We start from the raw sequence: 17,071 nt of genomic DNA on the forward strand, positions 1-17,071 counted from the left end.
TTGAACATAAGAGACAAATTATAAGAGAGTAAAGAATCGATGCTTTTAGAGTACCTGATGTTTAAACGTTTCGAGAGAAGAAACGAATGAAAGTTCAATCACGTTTGAATTTCTCTCTGGCTGTTTTCTCTAAACCATTTACGCGTTCCCCGTTCGGATTTATCTACGCGTGTGTGTTTGCACATATGTATATAAATTATTGTATTTGCAAGTAAAAGATCGGTACGTCACGAATCTGACTACTCTTACGTGCAATGTTTGTGTCGGATACCATTTATTTATCGAAGAATTATTCTTAAACTTACGTGCAAACTCGCAAATGAAAATAATACGAATCCTTATAAAAAAAAAAAAGAAAGAAAAAACAAGAAAAGAGAAATATACAATTCTTGGTATAATTCTGTTTCTTTTTTTTCGAATTTATACGGTATAACGAATACAAACTAATCGTGAAAGTGAATCACGCGAAGTGAAAACTTCCTCGTGCTTATGAATTTCTTTTTATTCTATTTTTATATTTTTTTTTTTTTATATTTTTTTTTTGTTTTTTTTTTTATTATTTTAATTCAATCTGATTTCTATTTAGGAATGGCCGAGAAAAAGATCGTTTGTTATTATACTAATTGGTCGATATATCGACCGGGAACAGCAAAATTTTCCCCGCAAAATATTAATCCATATTTGTGCACCCATTTGATTTATGCTTTCGGTGGTTTCACCAAGGACAACGCATTGAAACCTTTCGATAAATACCAGGACATCGAGAAAGGTATAATTTACTTTCGATATGATTTTTCATTGCAAGCTATTGAGATAATAAAAAATAAAAAAATAAAGAATATGAAATGAAGGATGATTGTAAACGTTTACGAATTAATCCAGGTGGTTATGCTAAATTCACGGGACTGAAAACGTATAATAAAAATTTAAAGACCATGTTAGCGATCGGTGGTTGGAACGAAGGTTCCAGTAGATTTTCACCGATGCTTGCCGACCCAGCCAGGAGGAAAGAATTAGTTAAAAATTCGATTAAGTTTCTCAGGCAAAATCATTTCGACGGCCTTGATCTCGATTGGGAGTATCCGGCTTTTAGGGACGGTGGAAAACCTCACGATAAAAATAATTATGCCAATTTCGTACAAGTAAGTAATCAAATATTTTAATATTCTACACGTACAAGCAAGTTGACAAATTATTTATTTTAAAAAACACAATCCTGTGGAAATTATGTACGAGTTAGCAAATTAATTTGCACAAGTAGATAATATTTTGAACAATTAATATGAACACATTACGAAACTATAGTAAAAGAGTTTACGAATTATTAAAAATTGGTGACATAAATATAATCAACAAGTTTTAAATAAAATTATTTTTAAAAAGGAACTTTACGAAGAGTTCGAAAGAGAATCTAAGAAAACTGGAAGACCACGATTACTATTATCAATGGCTATGCCTGCTGGTATAGAATACATCGACAAAGGTTACGATGTTCCTCGTTTGAATGAGTATCTTGATTTTATAAATCTTTTATCATACGATTATCATTCAGCATACGAACCTGCGGTAAATCATCATGCACCTCTTTATCCTTTGGAAGAGGACAATGAATATAATTATGACAGTGAATTAACGATTGTAAGAATTTTTTTCATTCTCTCTCAACGATACCTAAATTTTATATTCATTTTAAATCCCCCCCAAAAAATTGATTAATATTTTAATCCGTCTCAGAATTATACGATCAATCATTTAATAAAAAGTGGAGCATCAGCGGGAAAAATTATATTAGGAATACCAACTTATGGTCGTTCGTATACACTGTTTAACGAAGATGCAACAGATTTGGGATCACCGGCTGATGGTCCAGGTATTGAAGGTGACGATACACGTGAAAAAGGATATCTAGCATATTACGAAGTTAGTATTTTAAATGAAAATACTATGATCTGTGTTGAAAATTTATAAGCTTATTATTCTAATCCAAAATTTAACTAATACTATGTCGAAAAATAATATTTAGTTTGACCTAAAAGAATTATTTTTATAAGCTCAAAACTTTTCAACCAACCCACTAACAATTAGTATAATAAAATATATCAAATATATATATATATATATATATGTGGGATGCAAGTGCCTCCAAGCCAAACACTTAAATAGGCATTCGCGAAGAGATTGGATGGTGGGCCCTGAATAGCTCAATGGTTAAAGAGCAGTCGCCCGGAAAGTGAAGATCCGGGTTCGAGTCCCGTCAGTCCCAACAACCCATTTTTTTCACGAATCCTACATATATATATATATACATAAATAAAAAAAAAGATAAAATAAAATAATTATATAATAAAATATATATATATAAATAAAAGTATAATAAAATAAAATAATTCGTAATACGAGTACTTTGACTATAGATTTGTGAAAGCATCACAAATTCAGATGATTGGGAAGTAATGCATCCCAATCCTAAAGCAATGGGACCCTATGCTTTCAAAGGTAATCAATGGGTTGGTTACGACGATGTTAATATCGTTCGATTGAAGGCTCGTTTCATAAACGAGAGAAAACTGGGCGGTATGATGTTCTGGTCAATTGACAACGATGATTTCCGTGGAAAGTGTCATGATCGGCCGTATCCTTTGATAGAGGCCGGTAAAGAGACACTTTTGATCGAAGACACGTAAGTAATGTTTTCGTTTATACTTGAATAAATAATTAACACTATTATAACATTAACATATTATTCTTAATTATTTAATAGAAGTAACGTAGCTCAGAAACCGAAATCAACGGATTCTCGTAAAAAATTACGCGGTCAGGGTACATCGAGTAATTCTTTACGACGAAAAGCAAATTCGAATGTTAGGAGGAGTACAACTTCAGCTCCGGTGAGAAGAAAACAAGTGACCACTTCTAAACCGAAGTATCGTACGATTTCACGAACGAAATCAGCCGAGGAGGAGGAGGAGGAGGAAGAAAATGATCGAGAACTTGAAAGACGATCTTACAATCCATTTATTGAAGAGAAAAATGAGAGTGGTAATGTTGTGAGAAATACTGATAAGAAAAAAAGATCACGAAATAGAAGTAAAACGCGAAATCGATCGTCCACTGGTAGACGTAGGAAACCAGGACGAAATGAGGAAAATGAGAATGAGAAACATTCGACGAGTGAATCTTTGAGTAACAAATTGACGACACCTGAACCACCGACTACACCTGATCCTGGAACTGGTTGGTTGAATAATATCTAATTTCTTGATCACTTGTTTATCAGAATTTATCTGAATTGTTTATAATTGTTTGTTTTTCTTCTTTTTTTTTTTTATTAGATTTTAAATGCGAAGACGAAGGATTTTATCCTCACCCACGTGAATGCAAAAAATATTTCTGGTGTCTCGACAGTGGTGCTGCTGGTTTGGGATTGGTTGTTTATCCATTCACTTGTCCTGCAGGTAAAATAAATGTCCAATTTGAAATGTTTCTTTTATTAATATGATTTTCATTTATTTTCAATAATTTCGTTTGAATGCAGGTTTGGTATTTAACAAAGCTGCTGATTCTTGTGATTACCCACGTAACGTAGCTTGTCCTAAAGCAAAAGCAACTCAAACGACAACAAGAGCACCGATCACAGCAGCAACCAGTCGTACAACTTATCTGCACAGTACAACGCAACGTACAACTACAGCAAAATCTGATTCCGAGGAAGATGAAGAATATTATGACGATGAAGATGAAGAAGAAGAAGTGGGGAAGGCAGAAGAAGAAGAAGAAGAAGAGGAAGAAGAGGAAGAGGAAGAGGAGGTGGAAGAAAAATTGAAACCCAAAATAACTTCGACCATGAAGCCACTTCAATATAAAACCATAACTAGAAATAAACCCAGTACTACAACAGCGAGTACAACCATTAGCACAACGTCAAGACCTGAAAAGGAAGAAGATTTGAAAAATGGTGATCTTGCAGAGGAGGAAGATCCTAAAGTGATCAAAGAATTGATTAATTTAATCAGAAAAGCAGGTTAGATTTTCTTCAACGCGTTGCACAAGTATTATAGATTAATTATTAATCATTTAATCAAATCATTATTTTATATACGATAGGTGGTATAGAAGAATTAGAAAAACAATTACATCTTCAACAAAAGGGTTCCGGTACATCATCCAATAACGATCCTGTAACCCCAGCAACGATCAGTCGTACTTTGTACGAACGCGTTTTGAATCGACAAGCTAGCAAAATAGTTTCGGGATATTCTGATAAACTTGATTACAAAAATGGGCCTGGGAGGGCTCAATTTGAAGGTTTGGATGAAATTCCTGAAGTTAAGAGTCTCAGGAGAGCACAGAAACCACAATATGTTACAATCGAGAGACCAAAGTAATTAAATGTTGTTCACTTTGAAATTGAAATTTGTAGAAAAAATAAGCCAAGTTAATTTTTAGGGTATCAACTAATGCACCACAATTGGAGGATGAAGTAACTGACAATGATGATGATGATGATGATGATGATGATGTAGAAGAGGAGTATGACGAATTGGAAGATTACAACACGAACGTAGCTTCATCCGAGGATGAAACTATCAGCAATCCATCAGAAATTAGTACCTCGACGCAACGAGTAACACCAAATTATGTTAATATTCGACGCAATCGATTTTCTACGACCACATCCAAGTAGGTCTAACGAAATAATGCAAATAACAAATTAATAATAATAATAATAATACTTAGATATATATATATTATATAAAAATATTTTAGAAATGAAAATGACGTAGAAGAGAAAGCTGATGACGCGGAAGAGGAGATTCCGATTCGCCGACGACGTCCCAACGGGTCGACCAAGTAAACAACAACAAAATCAATAAAAATTTTCGATTCCTCATAAAATTATATTCTTTAAATCATTTATTTTATATTTTATTTTATTGTTATTTTTTAATATTTCTCTCTTGTAGAAATCAAGATAAGGAATCCGAACGTAATTCAAAACCATTCCGCACGCGCACGAGATACAGGTAATAAATGCAAACTATTATCTTCTATAAAAAAAAATACTCGATTAAATATCAGAATATTTTCAAGATAATCTAAATGAATTAAAAACTTTAGGAACACGGAAGGTAATAAGAACGTTGAGGAATCATCATCGGAACGATTGGATTTGGATGGGAAAGCAATTCAAGGAACGCGACAAACGGATCATGAAATTAACACGCAGCCAACGACCAAATCTAGGTTTTTACAAAAACAATCGTTTCAATCGTCCAATTATTATTCCCATTAAGCAAGAAATCTCGTCAATGTTTTTAAATATATGTTACAGATATATAAACATACAACGTTTCCGAAGTACAACGCAGAAAAATTTGGCCGACAGCAGTGATAATTCTAGGATCGATGAAATAACGACTGAGAGAACAACTGTTCAAAATAAAATCGATAAGGATGAATTTATAACGACGACTTTAACGACTCCAGTGATATTTTCAACGATATCATCAACGACAACGACAACAGAAGCATCAACTACGACACAGCCCAGTTTGCCCTCAGTATCCTCCGTTACATCCATTTATTCATCATCATCATCATCATCATCATCATCATCATCATCATCATCAACTAGTACAAGTACTAGTAACGAAGCTACAACCATCAGAATAAATCCTGTCGAAGAAACATCGATAGCATACAATCTTAACAACAACAACAATAACAAGAATAATTTGATACCGTCGATAACGACGACTGATTCCCCCGTTAAACTCGTCGAAGAATCAGCTACGGAAATCCTTTTGACGACAGCACCGGCGAGCCCAAGTCCAGGTACACCACCAATATTGTCTACAACCAGGCTAATAGCTACGGTATCGCAGCCACGACCATTCGGATTTACTCGGAGAAGATTGGGTAGTGTCAGTGCTGATGTAACAACGACACCATTAGCGCCATCGATCGATCATTCGAGATCTAAGGTGAGTATAACGTCGCGAAATTCGACCCGATCGAGCACGTTTCTGGTAGGAAGAGGTCGATTAAGAACAAGACAGGATTCGTCGACTCGTATTTCCGACACTAAACGGATTATTACCGAACAAGAACAACTCGACAATCCACCAACGTCCGAAGAAACTTTAAGCAAACCGAGAGAAATTGTTGCAAGTAGGTCAACGAGGCCTAGTAACAAACGTAAAGGAATTAATCGATATAATTCATCGACGAGTAGTCCTATAAACGAAGACATATCGAAAAATACGATATCCCGTAGAAGAAGTCGTACGACAGAATCCCCGAGTACTACTACGATTAAAACGATCATTGAAAATTCCAACCCAAGAAGAAGGTATCGTCGTCCTTCCATACAATCCACTACTGAAACTACTAAATCAAACGAACTAGAAGACAGTCCAATCGTTAGAATTACGCAAGGTTATAATAGTAGAAGTAAGAAGTTTCGATCTAAATCGGATGTCAACTTGGATAAGGATGATAATGAGAAGATAACGAACATCAGAGTTTTCAAGCAATCCTCACCGAGCATTAATAAAGAACTTTACGGAAGAACGAGGAATCCTAATAAAAGGAATTACGTTGATATCGAACAGGTTACTCAAAAGACCAACGTATCAACGGATAATAACGAACAAATTTCTGTTCCTGTCAACGTCACGACAACTACTACTACTACTACGACAGCTATGACAACTATTCGAGAAACTATTGAACAAAGTACAACTGATAATTCATTGAGCACTGTTCAAATTATTGACAATGATACAATCAATACCATAACCACTGATTTCGATGCGTCATCCACGCCACCAACTGTTACGGAAATCGAAGAAAGTAACACGAGCGTTCAACCAGGACCAGAATTTGATACGATTGCGTCGACTTATTACATTACTGAATCCACAACTGAAAGTAATACTATATCTACGGATAATAACGTAACTTACGAGACCAGTTTTAATCCGGAAGAAGTATACACCACTCCAAATATTCTCGTTCAATCGATTTCTCCTTCGATTAACGAAAATACGGAAATAAATAATAACGAGACGAATTTTGACACGGTCGATTCATCCGAAAGAAAGTTTACCAATCAAAGAAGAAAAAAAGTTATTCTTAGGAGAAGGCCTGTAACTGTTAATAATAATAATAACGGTAACACTTCTTCAACGGCATCTATACAAATAGAAGATAACAAGAAATATCAAGCAAACCGTAGACGAAAAGTATTGAAACGCATACGATTGTTAAATGGCAAATCTTCCACGATATCTTTCGAAAATTCCTCTTCTTCTTCTTCTTCTTCTTCTACTTCTCAAGAAGAAGAATTAAGTTCGTCGTATTCAGAAGCATCTTCCGAAACGAACATTTTCCAATCGGACAATACGACTGATCCAATTTCTACAGAATTACAGTCGGAAGAAATACTAGAATCCGATAATGTTACTGAAAATCTTTCTTCAACCTTTCCTACCGAGTTTCCAAACGTAATTGATTATACTTTGACCGAACAATCGTCGGATAGTAATTTAGAAACATCAACAATGACAACGGAAAGTACAAAAGATGATCATTTTATTTCAAATTCAACGACAATTCAATCAACCGTAATGGATGAAACGATTACAGATACTTTGACGTCGACAACAGAATCTACATTTCCTGAAAATGATGATATTTATTCGACTGTAATTACGACGGAAGCAACTGTAACACCACCAAGCACTTACGTAGATAACACATTCGATCCAGAAGAAACACGATTGGCTACGGAAAATGTAACTGTTGCTGTTCAAACGACTACCACAACACCATCCTTCTCACGAAATTTGGATGAGTCTCAAGTTTACAGCAGATCTTCTTCATCCGAAACGAGATACGTGCGTAAAAAGTTTCTTCGCAAACGTCCAGTATTGTTGCCCGAAACACCGAACAGCAGATACGCTTTAATTTCAAGGCCATACAATCGTACGTTATCTACGACCGAGAGGAACGAGATCGACGTTAATCAACTTTCCAAACGTAGGAAGAGTTTGTTCGTTCGTCGTCGACCCGTTTCATCGACTACGAGAACTACGGAAGGGTTGGAAGTTAACAATGAAGATATCAATGAAACGGAAGAGGAAGAGGAACAACAAGAGGATGATGATGTTGATGATACTACTACGAAGGATATCATAAGCAGTGCATCTGTTGAAAACGAATCTTTAGAATTTTGGAAACATTATACGATACCTGCTGATAAATTGGCCAATCAAAGACCATCCCCACCTACCTCGGATCAAATTAGAAACACGTATCTAACAACTGAACCATCAATTACAACATATCCAACTGTAATAAAAGAACCCGAGGAATTGGAGAAGGATGATAGTAAGATATCTGGTAACGTAAATAAATTCCGATACGTAACAATCAATCGTAGACCAGAATCACGACGAGTATACAAAGTTCCTAATTCGATTAAAAACTTGGACAACGTTAACGAAGAAAATCTATCAACTACGGAAAGAATATTATCGTCAACTAAACGATGGTATCCCATTGATGATTCCTCCCCGGAAGAAACGGAAGATAATCCGGAGACCAAGGAAGCAGCAAGATTGAGATTCAATGGGTACCGTCAAGCCAGAGCACGTTATCGAAATTACGAAGATAAATTACAGAAGGATAGAATCAACAAAGAAACGGAAACAACACCTTCGTATTTTGAATATTCAACGTCGAGTTTGAGATCGCGTTATCAAACGAAACGTCCGATCACACCGGTCGAAGTTCCGGTTACCGAGACCCTGATTCCTGCTAAGAAATTTGATTACGCGGCTGACGCTTTTCACAGGAAACAACAATCCTTAAGAACAACGACTCCGCAACACCGTGATAACGAGGAAGAAGAATATACCACGAAATATAAGAACGAAGATAATTCTGAGATACAAAATTTCGTCGTTGATTCCGAAGGAACGACGACCCCGTCGTCCAACAAACCATTGGTCACCAGATTGGTAACTTCGATTGCTGAATCTGGAACCACCGAGAGACAAAAGATTTTGATCAAAACTAAATACTCGTCTTTGACATCTACCACGAGAATACCCGTGCAAAATGTGATCAACAGAAACGTTGATTATCCTTCGACAACCCAATCCTTCAAAATGTTCAACGTTGATCAGACGAACGAACAAACGGTCACGACACTCGACGATTCGATCAATGAAATTCGTCCTGCGATCGAAGCCTCGACTCTTCCGATAGAAAGCGAATTTTTGTATCGTGGAAATGGACGATTCACAACTGAATCCCATGAATCATCTACCATACCAATCGAATCGGTCTTCAGCAATCTTATTGCTGGCCCTAAGGAACATTAATCGATTTATTCTTATTATTATTATTAATAATAATTAACGACGAAAGACAATTAACGAAGAAACCGATTCGATATCAATTAGATAAATACGAAATAATAATAATAATAATAATAATAATAATAATTAATAATCAAACGCAAATAAAAATATTCAAATCTCATTTAAATTTATCATTCGTTCTTCGTAACCAATGTGCACAGACTGAAGTTACAGTATTCAATTATTTACTCTATCTCATCCAAGCGATTATTAACTAGATTATAATCATTATAATCTATATCATTAATCATGATAATCTTACGTACGAGAAAACGAACAAACAAAATCCTAGAAAAAAAATGAGATAAACGTGTCATTTGAGAAAATTCATCGATCTACCATCAAATGCAATAGGGAACGTTTAGACGGATTCCTTAGAATTATTGTTCGAACAATGATCGAATCACAAATTCATCTAAATTCTATTAAATGCAACAGGGAACGTTAGACGGATTCCCAGGATTACGAGAATAACAAAAGATTCATCGTCATGCATTTATCCTGCAAGCAAACGAAAAATCCTCCATGAAATACCAAGCAAAAATATCAAAGACCATTCCTTTCTTTGTCTTCTTTCTCTTTTCCTTCCCAACTGATTACAAAAAAAAAAATACTATAATTTAATAAATTAACATAAAAGAGAGAAATCGAAGGACTTTGAAAAAAAAATATGTAAAGAAAGAGAGAAAGAGAGAGAGAAAAAGAGAAGAAGGACCTTGGCAAGGATTAAATTCAATTAAAAGCACCCTGCCTTCTGATTTTCAGGTCGCCAACTCGGATACGCCAAGGCTACCAACCTTAAAGGAACTCATTGGTTATCAAACATACGATTATACGACAACACCTTCTTCAGTATTCTTAAATTTACTTCTTAATCTTGATAAGAATGTGGAACTTCTTGATCTGCAGAATGTTGAAAATCATGAAATTCAATCGAACGTGGAAACTTTCAAGACAAACCTTTACGAATCGATTAACGATGCTGAGAAAAGTAAATCCTTCGATCACAAATTTACCGATATATTTAAGGAACACGAGACAGAGGACAATGACATCGATGATAAATCTTTCATAGAAAAACATAGAAAAACTAGAATCGATCATGCTGCTTCTTCAACGACGACATTAAAACCAACAACGATGCGGGGTACTCCGATCGTAATTTCAACACCCAAGACAATAACTCGAGGCTTTTATGTGACTAAAGGGGATATCGAAATGACCACGATAATCAATCCAACGAAAGAAATATTAATGGGAAACACTGATTATGATGTAACGAATAACGGGACGATTCTATCGAAGAAGATAAACGAGGAAGATAATATTTTGACGACTGATTTATCTAAAGATAATTCGATCACGAGTAGAACCACATTTGCTGATTCGAACGAACGATATTCAGTGTCAGAACAATATTCAAACGTTGTTACTGAATTGGAACAAACGACGCCATTAATAATGAGAGAAAATGTTAACCAAGAAGTAACACAAAATGATCAAAATGTTTTATCTACACCGAGAAGAAGAAAAATTGAGTATAACGATGTTACCACTCCATTTTATAAATCTCGTACAAATTTGATAGCAGATACAACGACTGAATTCAATACAGATTACACTGTATCAAACGAATCTGGTAATACTGAATTTGATACAACAATGCCAGAAACAATGACTCCAATGATAAACACTTTAAATACACCTAAGCTTGCAAATGACAATGATCGAGAGGAAAATATAATTGAACTCGAAAGTGTTTCGATAGATCCTGTTGTTTCTGACAAAAGTATTGTAACATCTGATCATGTTTTAGAAACAACGACTACAAAATTTGATTTAACAACACCAAATTCCGTGGAAACTTTTGAAACGATTACATCAAGAGAAGAAATAAATGCTACGGAGTGGAATAACGTGGAAACAACAACAATTATTAGAGAAAATGAAAATGGTATCACAGGTACAACAATTGAAGAAAAATTAACCAATGTCGAAGATAAAATTGTTTCTAAATCCGATCGAAATGTTCAACAAACAAGAATCTTTTCCACGAGTACAAATGTTCCTTCCTCAATTTTATTACCTTCACAAACTCCTCCAACTATTCCGAGTAATCGTCGACGACAAAGGCAAAGAATAATTGTTCTTAATAATGGATTTGGTCAAAGAAAAAGACAGAATTTAAATCGTCGAGTGATACAAGTCGAAGATGAATCAAACAACCCTAAACGCGTAGTAGTATACCGCAAGAGACAACGTAGACCCATTAACGACAATTCTTCCACTACAGTAGCAAGTAATTCAGTAACCATCAATGATGTTGGATCCAGAACGATTGATAATAAAACTCGAAGATCAAAGTTGGTTATCAAGAGGCTGAAAATCAACCGTAAGGAACACAAGGAAGAAGAAGAAGAAGAAGAGGAAGAGAGTGTCCCATTGGAGAAAACAAATACCCTTCGGGATTCTCTTATGGTCACGGAGTATACTGAAAGACCCGTGGACGAGGTCAGTGCTAATTTAAAAAGCAAATGAAAAAAACAAAACAATACAAAATCAATTCAAATTGACTCTCGAAACTTTTATTGGGAAGCTATAATTATCATCATCTTTGCATAATAAAATCAACATGTTGAACATACATACTCCGCCTCGAGCTCTGTGCTAAAATAACGCTAAAGTAGTCAAATCTTAGCTGCTCTACGGAAAAGGGGAAGCAAAATTCTTGTTTTATCGCTGTCTCTTCTGCTGCTCATGCGCCTAACTAAATCAAACAAGCAAAAAAAAAAGAACCTCCACATATCAAAATCAAAATAAAGGTGGGAACGATCCATTCCAAGGTGCAGATTCAAAACGCAAAACGAGATGAACAGCGTTCGAGAGAAGGGAGAAGGACAAAATGATAATGCTGTGTGATAAAGATGAAAACTTGCCAGCGAACATTGGTCCTCTTTTATCTTCGCTGTTTTTGGTTTCTTCATTTGTTCTGGTTCTTCCTAGCATCAATTAACCCAATCAAGTTTTTTCTCTGTCCTCTTATATTTTTTTCTCAAAATGGTGCGCCGCACGTTTGACGCACCTGTTTTATTGGCGCCTAAGCTTATCTTGTTGTATGTATCCTATCCAAGATGTGTCTTGTTTTATAATTGTAATGCTTAGCCGAAAAAGCACGTGACGATTATTAATTCATTCATTGTCTTTTAACACACACACAATTATGCGAATGAAGCGTACAACTTGAGAGATTCTTCCGTTTGCTTTTGACATATATGTTTTATAGTCATTCTAATTCTCTCTGTCTATTTATCTATCTATATCTGTATCTATCTGTGTCTATCCATCTCTTTCTCTCATTCTCTTTCTCATACTTTCGGTCATCGTATGGCTTATTTTATACCATTCAGAAAACAAATACGATACACATAGATGTTCAATGTTTAAATTTGATGTATATAAATCCATGTAATATAAAGCAAATGATTCGTGTATTATTAATTTAGAAATATATGTATAAAATATAAATAATTGCTCGTTGAACAGGGGGGCACTGTTTCGAAGAACTCGGGATCGTCTTCTAACCGGACGCCAGGAAGTATTCTGGCCAACAGAATAAGAAAACCAAATCCATCCTCGCTGTCGAGTATCTTATCAACGAACAAACGTCCTACGGTACTACTAGGGGATAATCGAAAGAGTCGACCTAGTGAGACCACCCTTTCACCGACGACAACAATAGTCGGTGCGTTAGAAAGATATATACAAATCCAAAAGAATTCTCAATAGGTTTTTCATGATCGTTTTTTTTTATGGCTAACCAATAAACAATGAAATTCGATCGAAATTTCACACGATTGGAAGTTCGATCGGCAAACAGACAATTTCCAGACGTAATGATCACTCAGGATCATTGTTTCAGAATTATTCGATGATGCAACCGTGAAGCCGGAACAGTTCGTTATTAAGGACGAAGATGAAAGGGCTGAGATAAGCGATCAAAATGGCCGAGCCCAAGAGCTCGCAGTTACACTGGCTGATCCGCCTACTTTGCAGTCTTCATCCAGCACCGGTACTCTACAATTATCAGAAACTTCACGTCCTCAATTCTTAATTTATTTAATATAAGATCGGGGTCCAGGCACCTTGGCTGCTGCTGCTGCTTTTATCTGTTTCTTTGTTTAATGTTTTTTTTTTAACTTTTTCTTATTCTTCTTCTTTTTTTTTTTACTTTTCTTTCAAGGATCATCTGGGATAACGCTATTCTTATTTATCTTTCTAACGTGGCATACGAAATTATTTTTCTTTATGTTACACGTAATTCACATTCGCTTATTTTCTTCCTCAGTAATTTCTTATCGACTCTGTCTTTCTTTTAACAATATGCTAAGATTTAGAGTCCTTTGATCGTTACTTCGAAAGGATTCGATTATCTTCATCGAAGATAAAATTCTTCTATTTCTTCGTACGAATATCAACGTTGTATTTTCTTCTTCTTCTTCTTCTTCTTTTTTGACGAGACCTAAATGTGTTTCTTCCTATGTGTGTCTAATATTTATCATGGTGTGTTACATGTTCTTTTTTTTTTTAATTAATTATCCATCTTTGTCTCTACCATATCTTCTTTATTATCTCTCTGCAATCGGTCCTTTCTCTTTTCGGGATACTTTACGAAACTAAAACGTAAAATATCCAATCAATGTGTTATAATTAACATCAAAACAAATTGGTTAAAGCAAACCAATGAATTAATCTTCCAAAATACGCATTTTAATCGCTATCATTTTTAATGACATCGTCACATTTCTCAATGGAAAATAATTATTACTATTTGCGTTTTCATCCCTTATTATTTGGAATACGTTAATGGGCACTAATATAAAATGGAGGGCAACAAATTGAATGATCTTCTCTTCCACTTATCGTTAATCTCTTCCTTCTCATCATCATCATCATCATCATCATCATCATCATCATCATCTTGGGACAAACAAAATGCTTCGTCTTTTTGCATTTATTTCGAGAAAAAAAATTCGGATTAATAAATAAGGTTGCACGATCAGGTCGAGTGCAGTTAAAGGATACCTTAAGACGCAGGATAAGCACGACGGTAGCACCGCGAACAGATTTCCCAAGAACTAGTTCGACGTCCTTGAGATTCAGCACAGTACCAAAGACACGACAGAAAACAACGAAGACGACTACTGCGACTACTACTATGACTACTACGACAACTAAGACGACGACGAATAAAAGGAAGGAAGGAACAACAAGAAGTTCGACAATTAGACCAAGAAGGCCTCAAATTATTGATTATGATTATTACGAGGACGAGGATACACCGATAATTGAAAAAACAATGTACAATGGAAAATTATACCTCACTAATAGCGGCACTATAAGATGTCTCGATCAAGGAAACTTTCCTCATCCGATATCGTGTAAAAAATTTATTACCTGCGCTAAAATGGTTAACGGGTTGATCATCGGCGCTGAATACACCTGTCCTGACAAATTATCCTTCGATCCGGTCGGCGGTATTTGTAATTGGTCTGCAGGACTTGGTTGCAAGGAATAAAACCGCGACTATTTTCAAACGACCGAAAGACACTCACTAAATGAATAGAACAACTTCGAGATACTACGCCAGCGCCCTCTAGGTGGCGCCAATTTTCAAACAACCGAAGTTTATTATAAAACATGATAATATCTGTCACACACACATAACACATAACACAAAATAAGGGGTGTCGTGACAATTTATAATTCGATTCAGTCGCTGGATTTAATTGTAGAAAATAAGAGCGGATATTTTTTTTTTTTTTTTTTTTTTTCAAATGATCACGATACGTCAGCGCTCATTTAGCAAAATGGCGGTAATTTTCAAATGACCGAAATTCATTTCAAAAGAATATGTTTTTTCTCTCAAAATCATCGTTTAACACGAACTAACGAATCGTTTTTTTTTTTAATAGTTATAATATCGTGCGTTATATCCTACGTAGCCATAGTTACATAAGTGACGACGAAGAATGGTGATATTACAGTTATAGAATCTCTCTCGCTCTTTTGTAAATATTATAATATTTTAGTGTAAATAGCGTGGGATATTAAAAGATTTCTCGTATAGGGTCGTGTGTAACGATTAAATAATAACTTATATGTGTACTTAGCGTTGTGCAATCGCTAGCCAATTAGGTCTACTATTTCTGTATAGAAAGAAAAGAAAATAAATAAATAAATGATAATAATTAATGAATAAATATGCACAACTGAACCTTTGTAATACTCGAAGCAGACAATTAGGTAATTGCGTCCGTAAATAATTATGTATTACATGTGTATTATATAATCGTAATAATAAAAAAAAAATAATTAAATAAATAAATATATACATTATATATATCATTTATCATTCTGCATTAACACAATAACGGAAAATTAAAACTATAAAATATATATGCATACACAACAAAATGCACAAATCTCTGATGTTTTTTTTTTCAAGATTTTCTTTATTTTTCTTACGCCCCCCCCTCCTCATATAATTATTATTTTTTATTTTACTTATTTATTTTTGTCATATGACTCATTATTAAAATCAATTGAATTAATTCAAAGGATGAAATCGGCAAAACGAAAAATATAGTAAACGTAATGCGACATGCGAGACGATTTTTCGTGTGTTTGTGTGTATATGTTTTTGTGACGTTTAAATTAAATTAAAATAATATTTTAAATAGAATAAAATAATATATAGAAGAGATACTTCGTTATTTAATATATATATATACGAAGTGTTTAAATAAAAATTGTTTAGGTGTGTATATGTGTGTGTGTGTGTGTGTGTGTCTGTGTATGGTATGACGCTATATTATTTAAAAAAAAAATAGAAAGAACAATTCGTTTCCATTTGAAATATGTACACTCTTAATTCACGTAATGCAATTAAAAGTTTACATATACACGTATTATGTGTGTATTTATATACATACATACATACATATAATATATTATATATTTACGCCGAAATAACATGGTTTTTCTTTCTTTTTTAATATTACGTTATATTCGAATGTACTTACGTGTTCATGTGAAAATGCGTATTGTGTTTGTATCGTAGTATACTGTGTACTTTAAAATATATTGTTTCGTTTTTTTTTATTTTTTTAAACATTCGTCTCTCGATAAAAAGCTTAAGATTTTAGAAATAATAAACTTATATAATGAAACTCTCAAAACACATTAAGACAAAAATATTAAGAAAGCGTTAAAGTAGTCTCAAGCAGAAAAGAAAACTTGCAGTATACGTTTCTCGGTAAGTATTAATGCATTTCACACAATGAGCTTGTACATATAGGATGATGATTTGAAGAACGACGGTATGAGCTTTGACTATAGTAATAGTAATAATAATAATAATAATAATAATAATCGTAGTAATAATAATAATAATAATAGTAATAATAGTAATATTAATAATAATAATATTAATATTAATAATAATTATAATAATAATAATATTAATAATAATAATAATAATAATAATAATAATAATGGATAAGGCTGCGAAGTGTGTGTGCGTGTGCGTGTAAAATATGATCTAAAAACAACATGACACGAAAAATGGCAGCTGCTTTTCT

The 17,071-nt window shown here is 34.3% G+C and overlaps 2 protein-coding genes across 2 annotated transcripts in view; one reads left to right on the top strand and one right to left on the bottom strand.

The window, feature by feature from the left end:
• The window catches only part of LOC122519884 (differentially expressed in FDCP 6-like), a 34,354-nt gene extending 18,169 nt beyond the window's left edge, over positions 1 to 16,185 (bottom strand). The window contains exon 1 of the mRNA XM_043639659.1: positions 14,886 to 16,185. The gene's annotated coding sequence lies outside the window, so the exon portion shown is untranslated. The remainder of the gene's footprint in view (positions 1 to 14,885) is intronic.
• On the top strand, positions 589 to 15,006 carry LOC122519436 (serine-rich adhesin for platelets-like). Its single transcript, XM_043638852.1, has 17 exons — positions 589 to 769; positions 883 to 1,142; positions 1,384 to 1,638; positions 1,735 to 1,920; positions 2,415 to 2,680; positions 2,762 to 3,234; positions 3,333 to 3,455; positions 3,536 to 4,021; positions 4,105 to 4,381; positions 4,447 to 4,680; positions 4,768 to 4,851; positions 4,965 to 5,024; positions 5,099 to 9,353; positions 10,113 to 11,942; positions 12,975 to 13,173; positions 13,351 to 13,500; positions 14,492 to 15,006. Exons 1-17 carry the CDS (start codon positions 589 to 591, stop codon positions 15,004 to 15,006), a joined length of 9,834 nt encoding a protein of 3,277 aa, XP_043494787.1.
• Positions 16,186 to 17,071: the final 886 nt, after the last annotated feature.

This window comes from Polistes fuscatus, unplaced genomic scaffold (assembly GCF_010416935.1).
Source record: "Polistes fuscatus isolate 324 unplaced genomic scaffold, CU_Pfus_HIC Scaffold3, whole genome shotgun sequence".
NCBI lineage: Eukaryota > Metazoa > Arthropoda > Insecta > Hymenoptera > Vespidae > Polistes > Polistes fuscatus.

Excerpts from the sequence above, each read along its gene's own strand:
- LOC122519436 (XM_043638852.1), top strand. The coding sequence starts at position 589 with ATGGCCGAGAAAAAGATCGTTTGTTATTATACTAATTGGTCGATATAT. Across the intron at positions 1,143-1,383 it reads ATTATGCCAATTTCGTACAA|GAACTTTACGAAGAGTTCGA; the intron begins GTAAGTAATCAA and ends ATTTTTAAAAAG. Across the intron at positions 11,943-12,974 it reads CTGAAAGACCCGTGGACGAG|GGGGGCACTGTTTCGAAGAA; the intron begins GTCAGTGCTAAT and ends CTCGTTGAACAG.